This window comes from Narcine bancroftii, chromosome 6 (genome assembly GCF_036971445.1).
Source record: "Narcine bancroftii isolate sNarBan1 chromosome 6, sNarBan1.hap1, whole genome shotgun sequence".
In the NCBI taxonomy this organism is placed as follows: Eukaryota; Metazoa; Chordata; class Chondrichthyes; order Torpediniformes; family Narcinidae; genus Narcine; species Narcine bancroftii.
In genome coordinates this window covers 160,844,731-160,859,994 of record NC_091474.1, presented here as the reverse complement: position 1 = coordinate 160,859,994, position 15,264 = coordinate 160,844,731, and the positions used below count along the sequence as shown (strand labels likewise).

At 41.2% G+C, this 15,264-nt stretch overlaps 1 protein-coding gene across 10 annotated transcripts in view; it reads right to left on the bottom strand.

The window, feature by feature from the left end:
* Positions 1–15,264, bottom strand: part of otofa (otoferlin a) — a 547,981-nt gene that overhangs the window by 5,932 nt on the left and 526,785 nt on the right. For 7 of the 10 annotated variants that reach the window (XM_069886486.1, XM_069886484.1, XM_069886483.1 and 4 more), the window contains 3 exons: positions 15,050–15,138; positions 11,420–11,518; positions 4,654–4,895 (listed from right to left, as the gene is read on the bottom strand). In XM_069886486.1, the coding sequence (XP_069742587.1) occupies positions 4,654–4,895; positions 11,420–11,518; positions 15,050–15,138 (430 nt within the window). Of the gene's footprint in view, positions 1–2,739; positions 2,931–4,653; positions 4,896–11,236; positions 11,336–11,419; positions 11,519–15,049; positions 15,139–15,264 lie in introns of all 10 variants that reach the window. The other 3 variants (XM_069886480.1, XM_069886488.1, XR_011340468.1) reach the window with 2 other exon arrangements.

Below are 15,264 nucleotides of genomic sequence, written 5' to 3'. Positions count from 1 at the left end.
CAATCCAACTCAGTCCTTGTTGCTTCCTGCTCTCCTGGTGAACTGGAATAATGTCATGGTTTCTGCAAGCAATTTCAATCCTGCTCTCACCTTTAAGTGATCTTCCCTTTTACTGCATTCTTCCTTTATCTCCACCTCAAGGAACAAGTTCCTAACTGATATCCATTGCCAACTCACAATCTCTCACAGCTTTCTCAACTCCACTTTCTCCTGCCCTTTTTACCGTGAGCACCCCATTCCATTCTCCTTGTCCCTCTGTCTCTGACACATCTATTCCACTGATGAATCTTTAAGCATGGTTACTTCTGAAATGTCTTGCCTTTTTCTGACTTGTGCTTGACCGTCATTGCATCTCATCCCATCTTCTTAGCACAGCAACCATAGGTTTCACCTGGCCCTTGCCTTCCAACCCCCATCAAAGAGATCAAATCACTAAGTAATCCTACTCCTCTTTCATCTTCCCAAAGGGTCTGCACTCTTGCGACTCCCTGGTCCAGCCACCTCCCCTTCTCACGGGACTTTCCCAAAAGATAGCAATGGACCCAATATCTGATCTTCTAACTTGTCCTGTCCTACCTTCTGAGGACCCAGCAGTACTTTCAAGAAGCAATTCAATTTCATTTCTTCTGATTTACTGTGCTGCATTCAATGCTCACTGTTCAATCTCCTCTACACGAGAAACGATGTATACTTGAAGTGACCAGTTGGTGCGGCACATCCTGTCGGCAACCCTGAGCTTTCAGGCACTTACGCTTCCTCATCTCTCACTCTGACCTCTCCATCAGTGGCTCCTGGACCAGTTCCATGAAGCCTGTTGTAGGCAGAGGCTGTGCGGTTAGTGTAGTGGTAGGCACAATGCTATTACGGCACCAGCAACCCAGGTTCGAATTCAGTGCTCTTTGTAAGGAATTTGTACGTACTCCCCATGACCACCCCAGGAGCTTTAATCTCTTCGCACCCTCAGTTAACTGGGTGATAGAGGTGGCACAGGTTTCAATGGCCTGAATCAACTTCTAACATACTATATTGTAAATAAAGTTAATTTCATTAAAAAAAAATTCCTCTGGACACATTGCAACCTCCGTATTAAATTCAACAACTTCAGTAACTCCATTCTTTCAGTTTAAAACTGGCCGATTCTACCCTTAGTTTACTTCGAATACTGATTTGCTTTTACTTTACAGACACTGCTTAATGCACTGATTCTTTCTGACATTTTATTTTTCCTTTCATTCAACCTCAGCAATAATCACTGTGGTGATACAGCCACGACACTGGCCGTACTCCTCCCAGCCTACTGTAGGGGGCAACAAATATACCTGCAGGTAGGCAGCCTGGGAGGTTGTCAATCACTGGCCCGTATAAAGACATGAGCTGGCCCCTTTAGGAGCCAGCCAGACATGTGGAGCCAGGAGTGGACTGAGACCTGGTATGTAGAAGTTTAAGCTAGTTAAAGTCTGTGGACTTTGCGTCAGAATTATTCATGCAGCGGTGCTCACAGTCACGACTAACACTCCACCACAACTCACGTCCCTTTGTTTTCTCTCTCTTGAATGGATCCGGTTAATCGGACCACTCTGTGACATTGGATTCACTTCAAAAACCTGGACTTGGCATGTCAAGCAACATTCCTTTTGTCCTGTCTATTCCCTCTTCACCTCCTTAACAAATTACACATAACTTCTCTCTTTCACAGTTCTGACTAATCTCATGAAATGGTGTGAGAGGAACAACCTGAGGCTCCACATGGAGATGATTGTGGACTTCCGGAGGACTAGGAATGACCACCCTCCACTACACGTCAATAGCTCTGTAGTATAGAGAGTGGAGAGCACCAATTTGCTTAGAGTTCACTTAATTTATGACCTATCATTGACACTCAACACCAACTGCATTTCTTAAACAGACTGAAGTAGGCAAGGCTATTGGCCACCATTATGGGAGCTCTGTCCAGAGCATCCTAACCAGCTGCATCACAGTGTGGTACAGTTACTACAGAGAAATACTTTGGAGGCCAATCCACAGGACCATAGGGGTGGGGGAGAGGATCAATGGAGTCTCCTTCCAACCCCCCCCCCCCCACCCCAATTGACGCAATTTACCAGGATTGTTGTGTGAAGAAGGCACACAAAATCGTTGAGGACTCCTTCCACCCTGCACACAGTTCTTTCAGCTGCTCCCGTCAGAAAAGAGAAACAGGAATATCAGAGCCAGCACCATAGGCTGAGGAACAGCTTCTTCTCAGGGGCAGTGAGAATGCTAAATGACCAAAGGAACTGCTCACACTCACTATATGAGACTCATATTCATGAAAAAAATTATTTATTGCTTTATTTATATAGATGAATACTTGTCCTGCATATGTATTGTTCATCTGTATGTATGTTATGTCGGGTTGTGTGTCTGTGTGTTTTGCACCGAGTTCTGGAGAAAGCTGTTTCGTTGGGTTGTACTTGTACAATCAGATAACAATAAATTTGACTTGAAAAGGTAATTGACCTGAAAATGATACAATGCACAGAACTGCTGAAGGTGGGGATGGGGTATGGGAGAGTGGGAGTACAGGCTTACATGCTAACAGGTGACTGGTGAATAAAGGCAAGGAAGAGGCTGGAGAGATGACAAGGAGGTTACCAGAAATTGGAGAAGTTAACAATGACGTCTGGTTGGAGGCTGCTACGATGGAATACAAGGTCTTGTTCCTCATATTCCTTTCAAACACCTTGCATCCTGTCTCACCTGTCCTCACCCCTGTTCTCTTGTTTTCTCTCTCTCTTCCCACAGACTCCTTTCCTCCAGCCCCCTCCTTCTTATGTCGGCATTTGCATGATTTTTGGCATATCTGAAGGGCTCAGGTTCAGGCCTACTACTGTACTTCCCATGGACACTGCTTGGCCTGCTGAGTTCCTCTTGCACTTACGTGTAGCGTACTGAAAATGTAAACAGATTTTTTTTCTTTTTTTTAAGATTAACTTATCAAATATGGGTTTAATATGATTGTCATAGATCATATTATTAGACAGAACTTATCCTTTGTTTAGATCAAGGAATAGTCTAATGTAGCTTTACTTATTTTCTATCCATATGTATAATATATGACATGTTATTTGCTTTATTAAAAGATGTATGTAGGATTTATATGTTAATAAAAATATTTTAAAAAGAAAACTAAATGTAAATTGTCTCATTTCCCACAGAGATGTTTCCTGATCTCTGGGCAGCGGCCATTCTGCATCCTATGTCAAGTATTTGACACACAATACACAAGTTGACATGCTAACTTTTCCTGTGAATTTTGTTTGAATTTTGTCATGAAATAATGTACACAGACAATGCTATGTAGAGTCCAGGAAGAGCAGGTGGTGGAGAAGCTAAAAGCTGCTGAGGCTTGAGGATGTATTGCTCAAATCTTTTGTTTATATTTCCTCAATGTTTATGGGTGACACAAAAATGTGTGGTGTGGCTGATAGTAATTGGGGAAGTCGAAGTCTAAAGCAAGCACAATATTAATTAGCAATTCAGATCTGCACAGCAATGGCACATAAAAATTTCATCCAGATAAGAGTGAAGGGTTTCCCTTCTGGATTAACAAGCGTAGGCCAATGCACTATAGGGCCCTAGGGAATTACTGAGGAATTTAAGGAAAGGTAAACATGTCTAAGGTTACAGTACATGTCGATCAGTTGGCAGGTTAAGGGGGCACGTGGAATACTTGGCTTTATCAGCTGGGGCACAGAATACAAAAGCTGGGACGATATATCACAATACTTTAGAACACTCATGAAGCTGCAGCTGGAGTTGTGTCTAGTTGCCCTGCTGTAGGATGGGTGCACTTGCACCGAAGGTTTACCAGGAGGTTGCCTGGCATGCAGCAGTTCACTGATGGGGAGAGATTTGGTAGGGTAGATTTATTTTCCTTGCAATTGAGGATACTAAAGATGAACCTAACTGAGGTGTAAAAACATGATGAGGGCACAGATATGGTAGATTGTGAGAAAGTATTCCCTGTGGTAGAAGTGTCAGTAAATAGAGGACATAGGCTTGGGGTAATGTGCAGGTTTAGAGGGAATATGATCATTTTTTTCTACCCAGAGGATGGTTTAAATCTGGAATATATTTGTCTGAACATTTTAATGGTCTGAAGAAAAACCAAGGGAGCAAAGGCCCAAGGTCCAGTGTTGGTGAATGGGATTATTATTCATAGGTTCTTGACCGTTGGATTGGATATGATGAGGGTGGGATGCAAAGGGGCCACTTCTGTGCTGTGTGACTTTGTGACCCAGTGAATCACAATTATTATTGATGTCAATTATTTATTTTGTCCAAATGGGAGCAGGAAAGGAAACCATATGGTTATTTCCCCTCAATCTGGAATGTAACTTGTTCAGAGTAAAAGAGTTACCCTGAATCATAAACCTACATTGGCCAAAGAGTAAGGATGTAATGATCAGAATGACAAAAGAGTCAAGAATGATACACAAATTGTGCTGGAGTTTCCTGACAAAGGGGTCAGACCCAAAAAGTTGATTGCCTCTAACTTCCTGCGGATGCTACATGACCTGTCGAGTTTCTCTAGCACTTTTGGGTATTGCACCCAACCCTAGTGTCCGCAGATTTTCTTGTTTAACTAAAATGGATAGCATTTCTACTTACCGAGGAAGTCATCAGCTGAGAAGTGGTCAGCATCCCAGACTTGCAGAGTCAAGCGTGCTGGGATCTTGTACTCTGTCTCATCCCAGGAAAACATGGACTCCTTTTTGGACATGACAATCTTCTCTTCAGCCATCAAATAATCAAAAGGGAAGATGAACCGCCAGTTGAAGTTGCCTTCACCAGTCAATGAGTGATAATGCACGTCAGTGTCCTGCTTATCCTCCTGCTGCCCTTTCAGCCAGCTATAAGAGATGGTCATTGTCATAACAGTTAATACCACAAAAACTTCAACTGGTCAAAAGAAATCCAGACTGAAATAAATCTGCAATTGTTTCACATTCATTGAGAACTTTTACTCTGTAAGAGTCTTGGAGAAGGGAATACTTCAGGAAATGCATGGAGTGACACGAAAACTTATGTTGCAATGTAGTAGAGATCTATTCTTGGTGAAACCTTGCTCATTGCAAAATTGGTCTGGACACTTCAATGCTATTTTCTAGTTTCAGGCACAAATGTATTTGTGTTACTAATCATGATTTTTTTCACCACCATTCCTTCCTTCCCTGGCCTAAACTGTAAAAATCTCTTGCTTGTTTTCTCTTTGGGGCCATGCTAAAATTGTGAGACTTCAATGTGCCCCTAAAGAACTGATTGCAGGCTGCTCAAAAGCCTTTCAAAGTCTATATAGTGTGGGCTCTTTACTTTATTTAATTTGCAATATATTCTTTCTGTGGTTTCTTCAGCAACACTTCATCACTGGAAGCAAGATACAAAATGTAGCTTTGACAGACAGGAAGCAAAGACACATCTATTCATTTGTTGCTCACATCTCCCAATTAGCTTTTCACCGATAGAGCAGAGAGGTCCACTGGCAGTGTTTTGTTGCAGAAAGGATTTCATCTACCTTGATTCAATGAGGACCATGGGAACTTGCTGGTATCCTTGGCTTCTCATGAGTGTGGGCAACTGTTGATTGCTCATCATTTGGGCCTTTCCATGATTGGAAAATTTTCCACTTCCTCAATGCGCAGGTTGATGTGGATCATCAAAAGAATTGCCCCATGGTAAATGCCATGTTTTAAGTAATTACAAATGGGAACTTCATCCTCAGGGACACTCCTGCAGTGAACATTTAGAAGGGCCTCAAACTGCCCAGAGGGATCAATTCTGAGGGATGAGTTCAAATTCTCTCGATAAAGTGCAGTAACTGCTCTAATTTCTAAAATGAGCTTTTTGCTGTACAAGACTTGTCTAGAATCTATATTTCTAAATTTGTCATTGACTTCTCAGTTCAATTGTAATACAGGTACACAATCCTTTATCCGGAACCCTTGGGGGACTGTGTTCTGTATTTCGGATATTTGATGATTTCGGAAAGCCCACCCGAATTGTGCTGCCGTATCCACCCCCTTCCAGTCACCCGGCTGTCTCCCCCAACCGCCGGTTCCTCGGCCGCCTCCCCCAACCGCTGGTCCCTCGGTTTTCTCCCTGTGGTGAATGTCTGCCAAGCTGCCTGTCTCCCCTCTGGCAAGCCTTGCTGAGCATTATCTCTACTGTTAAGGCAACTCCCCTTGGATATAACTGCATATGCATCTATTGTCTTTCATTATTGTACCATGAGTTTCTGCTGATAAAAGCCATGATTACTGTTAGACCACATCATCTTTGTCCACTTCATCAACTGGCACTTCACTCCCCCAACCGCGGTCCCTCAGCCACCTCCTCCAAATGCCGGTCCCTCGGCCGCCGGCAGTCTCCCCCAATCGCCGGTTCCTCAGCTGCCTCCCCCAACGGCAGTCCCCCCCAACTGCCAGTCCCTTGGCCACCTCCCCCAACCGCCGGTCCCCACTTGTCAGATTTTGGAGCTTTGAGAATTTTAGACGTCTGGAATAAAGGATCGGGTACCTGTGTACATTTCTGGGCTGTTTCTACACAAAGAACCTTGTAATATCCAAAAGCTGTCTAAGTGCACTTGAGAATCCAATGCCATCAAACAGGATGTCAGATACCTGCATAAATTGTGGAATGTTATTTAGTGTTTGGTGTGGCATAAAACTATTTTCAAATTTAGTCAAGGCTGACCATTATTTTAGTTACTGCTATATCTTCTGTTACTTTAATTTATTAATGTGTATCAACTTGGGAGTTGACATCTAACAGCAATGATGTCTAAAAATTTGTCCTGCCATGAAACCCACAGATTTGGGTTTAGATGAAGGCTATTCTTTTTCTTAAAGCACCATTTCAAGGATAAATTGTGGGTTATAATTTTAATGACCCTTGCTTCATCAAATACACTGATTCAAAAACTCAAAAGTCCAAAAGCATATTGCAAGAGTGGGAGCGTAATATAAACCACAGCACATCAACTTTTAAAACTATTGACTAGAAGTTGGAGTTACAATTAGACACATTTCGTTAAAGTATTAATGATTTCCTTCAATTACATTACAAACCAACATAAAGTTCTGCCTTAGTCAATGATATCCAACTACTTGAGATTAATTATAAATTAGGGCTAATCCATTTCATGTGAACCTCCAGATTAATGTTTCACAATGAATGGAAACTGGCAGTTTCAAGTTTTTCCTCAGCAACTGCCAAAAAAAAATCTAAAAACATCTGCTAACATCACTTACTTTTACAACAGGATTCTACTGTTAGTCATCTTCTTGGGTCGATGCACTATGTTCCCATTATTACACAAAGTACTTGTATATGTGGTCCAGGAAATGGAATGAAAAGTCATCCAAGTAGATATTTCATGAAACATGCTGCAAATCTGGCTTTGAACCGATTCCAATTTAACAAACTCAACCTCCCCTCTTTGCAGTTGGTACTTTAGTGTGATATATTGCACGTACTCATGCATGGCCAGACTGGCTGCAAGCAACATTGCAATTTTTGCATTACATGTCCATGATATGCAGTGAACATATTTACCCCACAGAGCAATAGCCAAAACAAAAATGGCACTACTGTTTAAGAGATGTTTTAAGATCGTTACTTCTCCTTTCATCTGGGATTGAAAGTTAACATAAATGGAGTTACTTTGTCACAAAAAACATTTCTGGCTTCCTGACACTCTTCTCTTTTTCTACAGCCTATCGGGTTGTCAAGTGCTTTCCAAATGTCTCCATGATTTTGGAATCAAGAATGCTTCAATCTTAAAGAACAGTCAGAATAGTTCACATGAACAATATGTTTCTTCTTCCTCATTGACAAAGGAAGCCCCAAAATAACAGCCCTTGGAAATCAGCATTAAGCGCTCTTCCACCTTCTGCAAAATGCTTTGTTATTTAGAATTTCAGACAAGTCCTCCATTTGTTCCTTTGGTGTGCAGAAGGAATTGGGGGGAGTCTAAAAAGTGACCCACCCTTGCACGTAAAAATTTGGCTCCAAAATAAGGTGTGATACCACAGAGGAGTAAGGATGCAGCAGGTGATTTGAGTGACTTCCGAATTTGTGTGAAGTGCCCTTTCTGAGAGGAAGGACAGAAACTTCTGTGATGGACCACTCTGACTGTCCTCACATCCCACCTGCTGGGAAGTTGCAGACACTATACATCTGGGAAGGGTCACCACTGACTATTGCAGAAATGGTATTCAGGTTGTGGTGTGGTGTTGGAGGATACAGAAATTTGATTGGGAGGAAAAAAATAATTAATGAATGCCCAATCATTTCCTCATGCTAGATGGTTCAAATTGCTCTGCTTCAGAGCTGGAGTAGACATGAAGGCCAAAATACCCCCACCCCCCTCCCATGTTGTAACCATTCTATGATTTTATGATAATCTTTTAATCATCATTTACAATCATAAACCTATGAAAAAAGTCTGTTTTCTTCTTCAGCGCTTGACGTCCTGCTTTGCGGAAACTGCCAAAATGTTTGGCCTGGAAGTCAGCCTGAAGAAAACTGAGGTCCTCCATCAGCCAGCTCCCCACCATGACTACCAGCCCCCCCACATCTCCATCGGGCACACAAAACTCAAAACGGTCAACCAGTTTACCTATCTCGGCTGCACCATTTCATCAGATGCAAGGATCGACAATGAGATAGACAACAGACTCGCCAAGGCAAATAGCGCCTTTGGAAGACTACACAAAAGAGTCTGGAAAAACAACCAACTGAAAAACCTCACAAAGATAAGCGTATACAGAGCCGTTGTCATACCCACACTCCTGTTCGGCTCCGAATCATGGGTCCTCTACCGGCACCACCTACGGCTCCTAGAACGCTTCCACCAGCGTTGTCTCCGCTCCATCCTCAACATCCATTGGAGCGCTCACACCCCTAACGTCGAGGTACTCGAGATGGCAGAGGTCGACAGCATCGAGTCCACGCTGCTGAAGATCCAGCTGCGCTGGATGGGTCACGTCTCCAGAATGGAGGACCATCGCCTTCCCAAGATCGTATTATATGGCGAGCTCTCCACTGGCCACCATGACAGAGGTGCACCAAAGAAAAGGTACAAGGACTGCCTAAAGAAATCTCTTGGTGCCTGCCACATTGACCACCGCCAGTGGGCTGATAACGCCTCAAACTGTGCATCTTGGCGCCTCACAGTTTGGCGGGCAGCAGCCTCCTTTGAAGAAGACCGCAGAGCCCACCTCACTGACAAAAGGCAAAGGAGGAAAAACCCAACACCCAACCCCAACCAACCAATTTTCCCTTGCAACCGCTGCAATCGTGTCTGCCTGTCACGCATCGGACTGGTCAGCCACAAACGAGCCTGCAGCTGACGTGGACTTTTTTACCCCCTCCATAAATCTTCGTCCGCGAAGCCAAGCCAAAGAAAGAAGAAATTTACTGTTGTGAATTACATCTTCCTGTGAACCAGACGCTGTTGCTGTGAACAGTGTCTGTCATTTGTAACCCACTGATGGAGTCAGTAATAAAATTGCCCCCCAATGAAAATGCACCCTCTTTTCTTTTAACCATCCAGAGAAAATATTTACATTAGCATCAGGAAAAGCTTCAGCTGAAGATTACTGGAGGCCAAAATCCATGTTGCAAATGAAGATTCCAGAGGGATTTAGCAAATCCAGATAATTAACATTAAATACATGCACCCATAGGAATTATTTCATTTAATGTGTTCAAAACCCTTTGAAAGTAGCAACAAGGCAGCAGCTTTCAAGCATGAGAATGTCTGCTTTCATGCTGCAAAGGAAAAACAGATTCAGAGAGCACTCTTTAGCAGAAATATGTAAGCATGTGAGCAGAGATTCCATACCAACCAGGTTTTTAGTTCTTTTCAGATGCACTGAATTGGGTACCTGTCAGTTTATTCTTGAATTAATTAGCTAGCCATATTCAATTCTAAAAATCAGTGGAACAGATTTATTAAGAGTGAAAATCTATATTGATTTTATGCTGCAAAAAAGGTTGTTTTTTAAATTCATGAAGGTGAGCCCTTGAATGAGCTTGGAAAAGATTATGGCAAACTAACTTTCTCAACCTTTTCAGTTCCTTAAAATAGAGAAAGACTATTTGGCTTGCTTGCAAAGCAACTGACAAGGTATAATTGATTTTTGCACCGTAATGGTTGTTAAAACACAAGATTGCATGCTATGGAAATTTCTGCAGGGAAATGACAGAGATATATCAGAACTATAGAGTCATAATATTGGGAGATTGTGATTATCAAATCCTTATTGGGGTAATATTATGATAGATGAAAGGAAGGGCAGAGCTTTCTGAAATGTGACTTGCTGACTGATATCTTCAAGGCACAACTGAATCTGCGGACAGAAATGAGGGGTATGTGGTCCTTCAGTAATGTGATTGTTACATCAGAAGTTTTGAATCAGTAATAGAGAACGATGAGGAATTTGCTGAAGTAGAACTTTGGAATGGCGGAAGAGCTTACTTTAACGGGTTGTGAGGAGATCTAGCCAAGGTGGCTCTGAAAGAAGAGGCATTTCTAATATAGGTTTGGTATATTTGCCCAAGAAGGAAAGGGAGAAGAACTGTCAATTGGCCACATCAGTTGACTGGGAAGAGAGACAATACTTTGGCGCAAAAGTAGGGTGGGAATGATGCACATCAAATGAATTTTTCAAATGTGAGCTGAGAAAGGAAGCCACAGAATTGAGTGGTGAGGAAAAGATTAAACATTCTTTTATACTTATGAGGATCATAAAGAAATTATTCAAAGACATCTGTTCTACTTCCTCAATGCTGAAATATATTGCAAAAGTTATTTTGGTGTAGAATGGACTGAATTATTTTTCTTCACCCACTTTCTCGTTTATTATCCGAGATTTGAATGGTTAATCTTCTGCTGAATTGGAATTTTAACTCCAAACTTCCCACAACAAGAATTTTTAATTTAATCAGGAGCTGGGTCCTGTGACGACAAATTTCCCAAAGAGCTTTTTTGTTAAGAGGAAATTGCACAATGTTTCTTTGATGAATACGTTACATTGTACTTCATGCAAATTGTTAAATGAACTCAAAATATGCTTGCTATGGATCTGAAATGCAGTTTAATGCAATTGCAAATAGCTATGTGGCCCAAGTGCAGGACGAGAATTTGCTCAGCATAGAGGAGGGATGAGCTGTGCAATTGAATCATTACCCCCTGACATAGATGTCTGACATCTTCTCTCCTGTCATGAAAGCATCATCTTGAAGAATAACGTCATCAGTGTTCCAAATAATAACACGCAGTTCATAACTAGTTAACAACAAAATCAACAGGGAAAATTAGAAAATCAAACGCACTGCACAATCCCAACACACATCACACAGTAGTACATACCCCCTGACAAAAATGTCACTAGATTTCTCTCCAGTGAAGTAATCATCGTCTTCCAAGATAACCTCATCTGTATTCCAAACTATCACTCTAAGCTCATATCTGGGAGGGAGGAAGGAAGACAGGATAAATGCTGAGGCACAGAAATACTGAATGCTTACCCATCAAGTTGCATTCTCTCTGATCAGTATTCACTTGGCACTGTAAAACTTTCAATTAAAGTAAAAGTATTTGTGGATTCCTTGCTGTAAAGTACTCAAGGAAATGGAAAATGAAATAAGGTGAGCTCCAAAAGTATTATAAGAGTGCTCCTTTGATATAGTCAATGTAGATTTCTTGGGACAACTGTCTTGCTGTACTTAACTCAAATGCTCTTATTCCTTATGGGAGAACATTCCATGCTTCAGCTATTTTACATGACAGTTGCATTTTTATCATTGAAAACCAGTATTTACATAATATCCCAAAACAATTATTTACATTTTGTTTCATAAAGCAATTCCTAAAATGTTCATATTCTGGCCAGGTCAATAACAACAAAGGTAAGTCAAGGAATCTGAGCAAAGTGCAACTTGTCACATTGCCTCACCTTTCTGATAAGGACACATGGGTTAATAAAGAATAAACAAGTGAAGGAAGAAACAATGAAACAAAATGCTCAGTGGTCAATTCTTTTGGAGCATTGGAAGACAGTCCCTCTTGGGATAATAAAGTTTCAGGATTTATTATAACGTGGGACCTGCAAGGTCATTGTTTTGCTTGGCACTCTTTCTGTCAGCTCAGTAGGGCTGGTTCTATACATATGCAGTATTTGCATAGATACTACTGGAAGCATTTCCAGAAACCGCTCTGTCATAATTATACAAGGAAAGATCTCTGAATGGCATGGTTATGTATCTGCGGAAGATATTGAACAAACTAAGATTGTGTTTCCTGCAATTTTGAAAAACAAGGGGGATTTCAATTACATTTGCAAGAGAGTAAGAGGAATTCATAGGAAGGATAGATAGAGAAAATTTGCATCCATTGATTGAGGACTTGAGCATTAGACTGAAAAGTGGAGCTAAACCTTTCAGGACTAAAATTAAGAGTAATCTCGCCTCAATGAGCTTCATGGAAATTTGAAACTTTTTTACAAATTGCAACTGCTGCTCCATCAGATGCCACTTCTAAATTAAAGCTATTAAGAGATACAATGCAAAATGAGGTCATGTCTCCCATAATCTCTCTGAATTTAAACTCAGGATGGAAGGACAATATTGTGATAATACTGGTAGCGATTACATTCTCTGCTGCTGAACCTTTGAGCACATACACCAAACTCTGCTAATCTTTTCTGAGGACTTGGCTCTAGGGTTTACATTACTTCAATTGGCCAGAAACTAGTATGGACCTCGTGCTTGATGTTTAATCAATGTCCTGATGAGAAAGGGTTCACACTGGGACCCTGAGGCTGAAGAATTAGAGTAGTTAACATGATTTTGTAACTGGGAATTCATGGCTTACAATCTGAGTTTTTAGAAGATGTGACCAAGAAAGTTGACAAGAGCTATGGACATTGTATATATGGATTTTGGCACAGTATTCAATAAGGTTCTACTTGGAATGGTGCTCTGGAAGGACAGATTTCATGGGATCCATGGTGAGATAGCAGACTGATGGAAAATTTGCTTCATTGTCGAAAGCAAAGGGCATTATAGTGGAAGGTTGCTTTTCAGACTGGCAGCTTAAGACAAATGATGTACCACAGTGTTTGGAACTGGGTCCATTGCTGTTTGTCATCCATATCAATGATTTTGATTAAAATATACATGGCATGATAATCAAGGTTGAAGATGACACTAAAGTATCCAATATTGTACATATGTGATGATGATTGCTAAAGATTGCAACAGGGTCTTGATTGGTTGGGCAGGTGGGCAGAGGAATGGTTGATAGAATTTAAAAGAGTAATGTGAAGGGTTGCATTTTGGGAGATCTACTGTAGGTAGGACCTACACAGTGAATGGCATGGATCTGCGAAGTGTTGTAGACCAGAGAGATCTGGGAGTACATGGACATAGTACCTTGAAAATGGTGCCACAAGTAGATAGGATGGTCAAAAAGGTTTTTCGCACATTGGCCTTCTTCAGTCAGAATATTGAATACAGATGTTAGAAAGTCATGTTGCAGTTGTATAAGATGTTGGTGAGGCCCCATTTGGAGTATTGTGTTCAATTTTGGCTACTGTGCTACAGGAAATATGCTGTCAACCTGGAGAGGGTATAGAGATTTGTGAGGATGTTATCAGAATTTGGGGGCCTGAGCTATAGATAGAGTTTCAGCAAGGCTAGGTCTTTATTCATTGGAATACACGAAGAGAGGCGATCTCATAGAAGTTTACAAAATCATGAGCGAAATACAGTGGGTGAATGCAGAGTATTTTGCCCAAAGAAGGGGGGAGAGATTTAACAGGAACCCGAGGGGTAACTTTGAGGGGGGTGAGTATATGGAATGGGTTGGCAGAGGAAGTGACTGAGGCAGGTACTATTGCAATGTTTAAGAAACAATTGGACAAATACATAGATAGGATAGGTTTAGAGGAATATGGGCCAAAGGCAGGCAGATGGGGCATGTAGGTGGGACAGTTTGGGCAGTGTGGATGTTGAGCCGAAGGGCCTGTCTCCATGCTGCATGAATCTCTGACTTTATTAATTCTTTATTAAATCTTTCTAATTATCTTCCAGCATGACATAAATCACAAGAGTGCAGGGACTAAACATAATTTGTAAGAAAGATGTATTGTTTTGCCTGGCAATTTTCCTTTGCATTAACAAGTCCTCATATTGTTCAACAGTTGCTGAAACAAAACAATAATGAAGTAATGAAGCAGCCTGCCCTATTTAGTTACATGATGGGCATGAGCTGACAGTTGAAAGAGCAAAAGAACCTTTGAAAAAAAAATAACTATGGTTCTGATTGGAGAACAAAGGTTTTTCATACCATTTGAAAAAATAATCATGATTTCCAGCCTCTTGTACCAGTTTTAGACTTATTCACTAGGAGGCCCTAATGTGTAGAGAACAGGTGACCGGAGTTACAGGTTGACAATTCCTGCTGTGATGTCATGCTATTGGCCAGATGAGAGAGTTAGGATATGAGGAGGTGGGGAGCAATTCTGAATAAACCCATGTCTCTTTCTTATGGAAAAAAACTTGGAGGCGAGATTTTTGTAAAAATATAAAGGTTGTTAACAATGACTAAAAGTTCAAGCCAAGACTAAAGTACATGATCACAGAGCAGCTATATTACAGCAATGCTGATAAATTGATATGAAAAGTCTCCGTTTCGTCATTCAGAAAGGCCAAACTGAAGGCCTTCTTTTGAAGTGCCAATCTGTCCACTTCCAGGGACAAATGTTTCAAACTTAAGAATACCACTTTGGAAACATATGGAGGTTGTAGGTTAATTGGGTGTATATGGGCAGCATGGGCTCACGGGCCAGAAAGGCCTGTTACTGTACCGTCTGTTTAATAAATAAATAAATAGAAACAACAATTTTCCCTCAGAATATTGTAATAGACACAAAAAGAAAAATTGTACTGAATTTAAGATGTTACACTTGGCACCTCTAATAATATGAGAATACTTTACTTCTTTGGCTTCCTTGGTGATATATCAATTGCTGCTCCTGGTGCAGGCTGGTCCTTTGGAAACATATCAACAAACAGTTCAATACGGCCCTGAAAATTGTATAGAAAGGACATTTCAAGTTACTCTTCATTGCCGTGCACTCATTTGCTGAATTCCTTCTCCAATCTCCTGTGATACCATTTGCTTTGGATACAAAATGTAAACAAACTGACTGG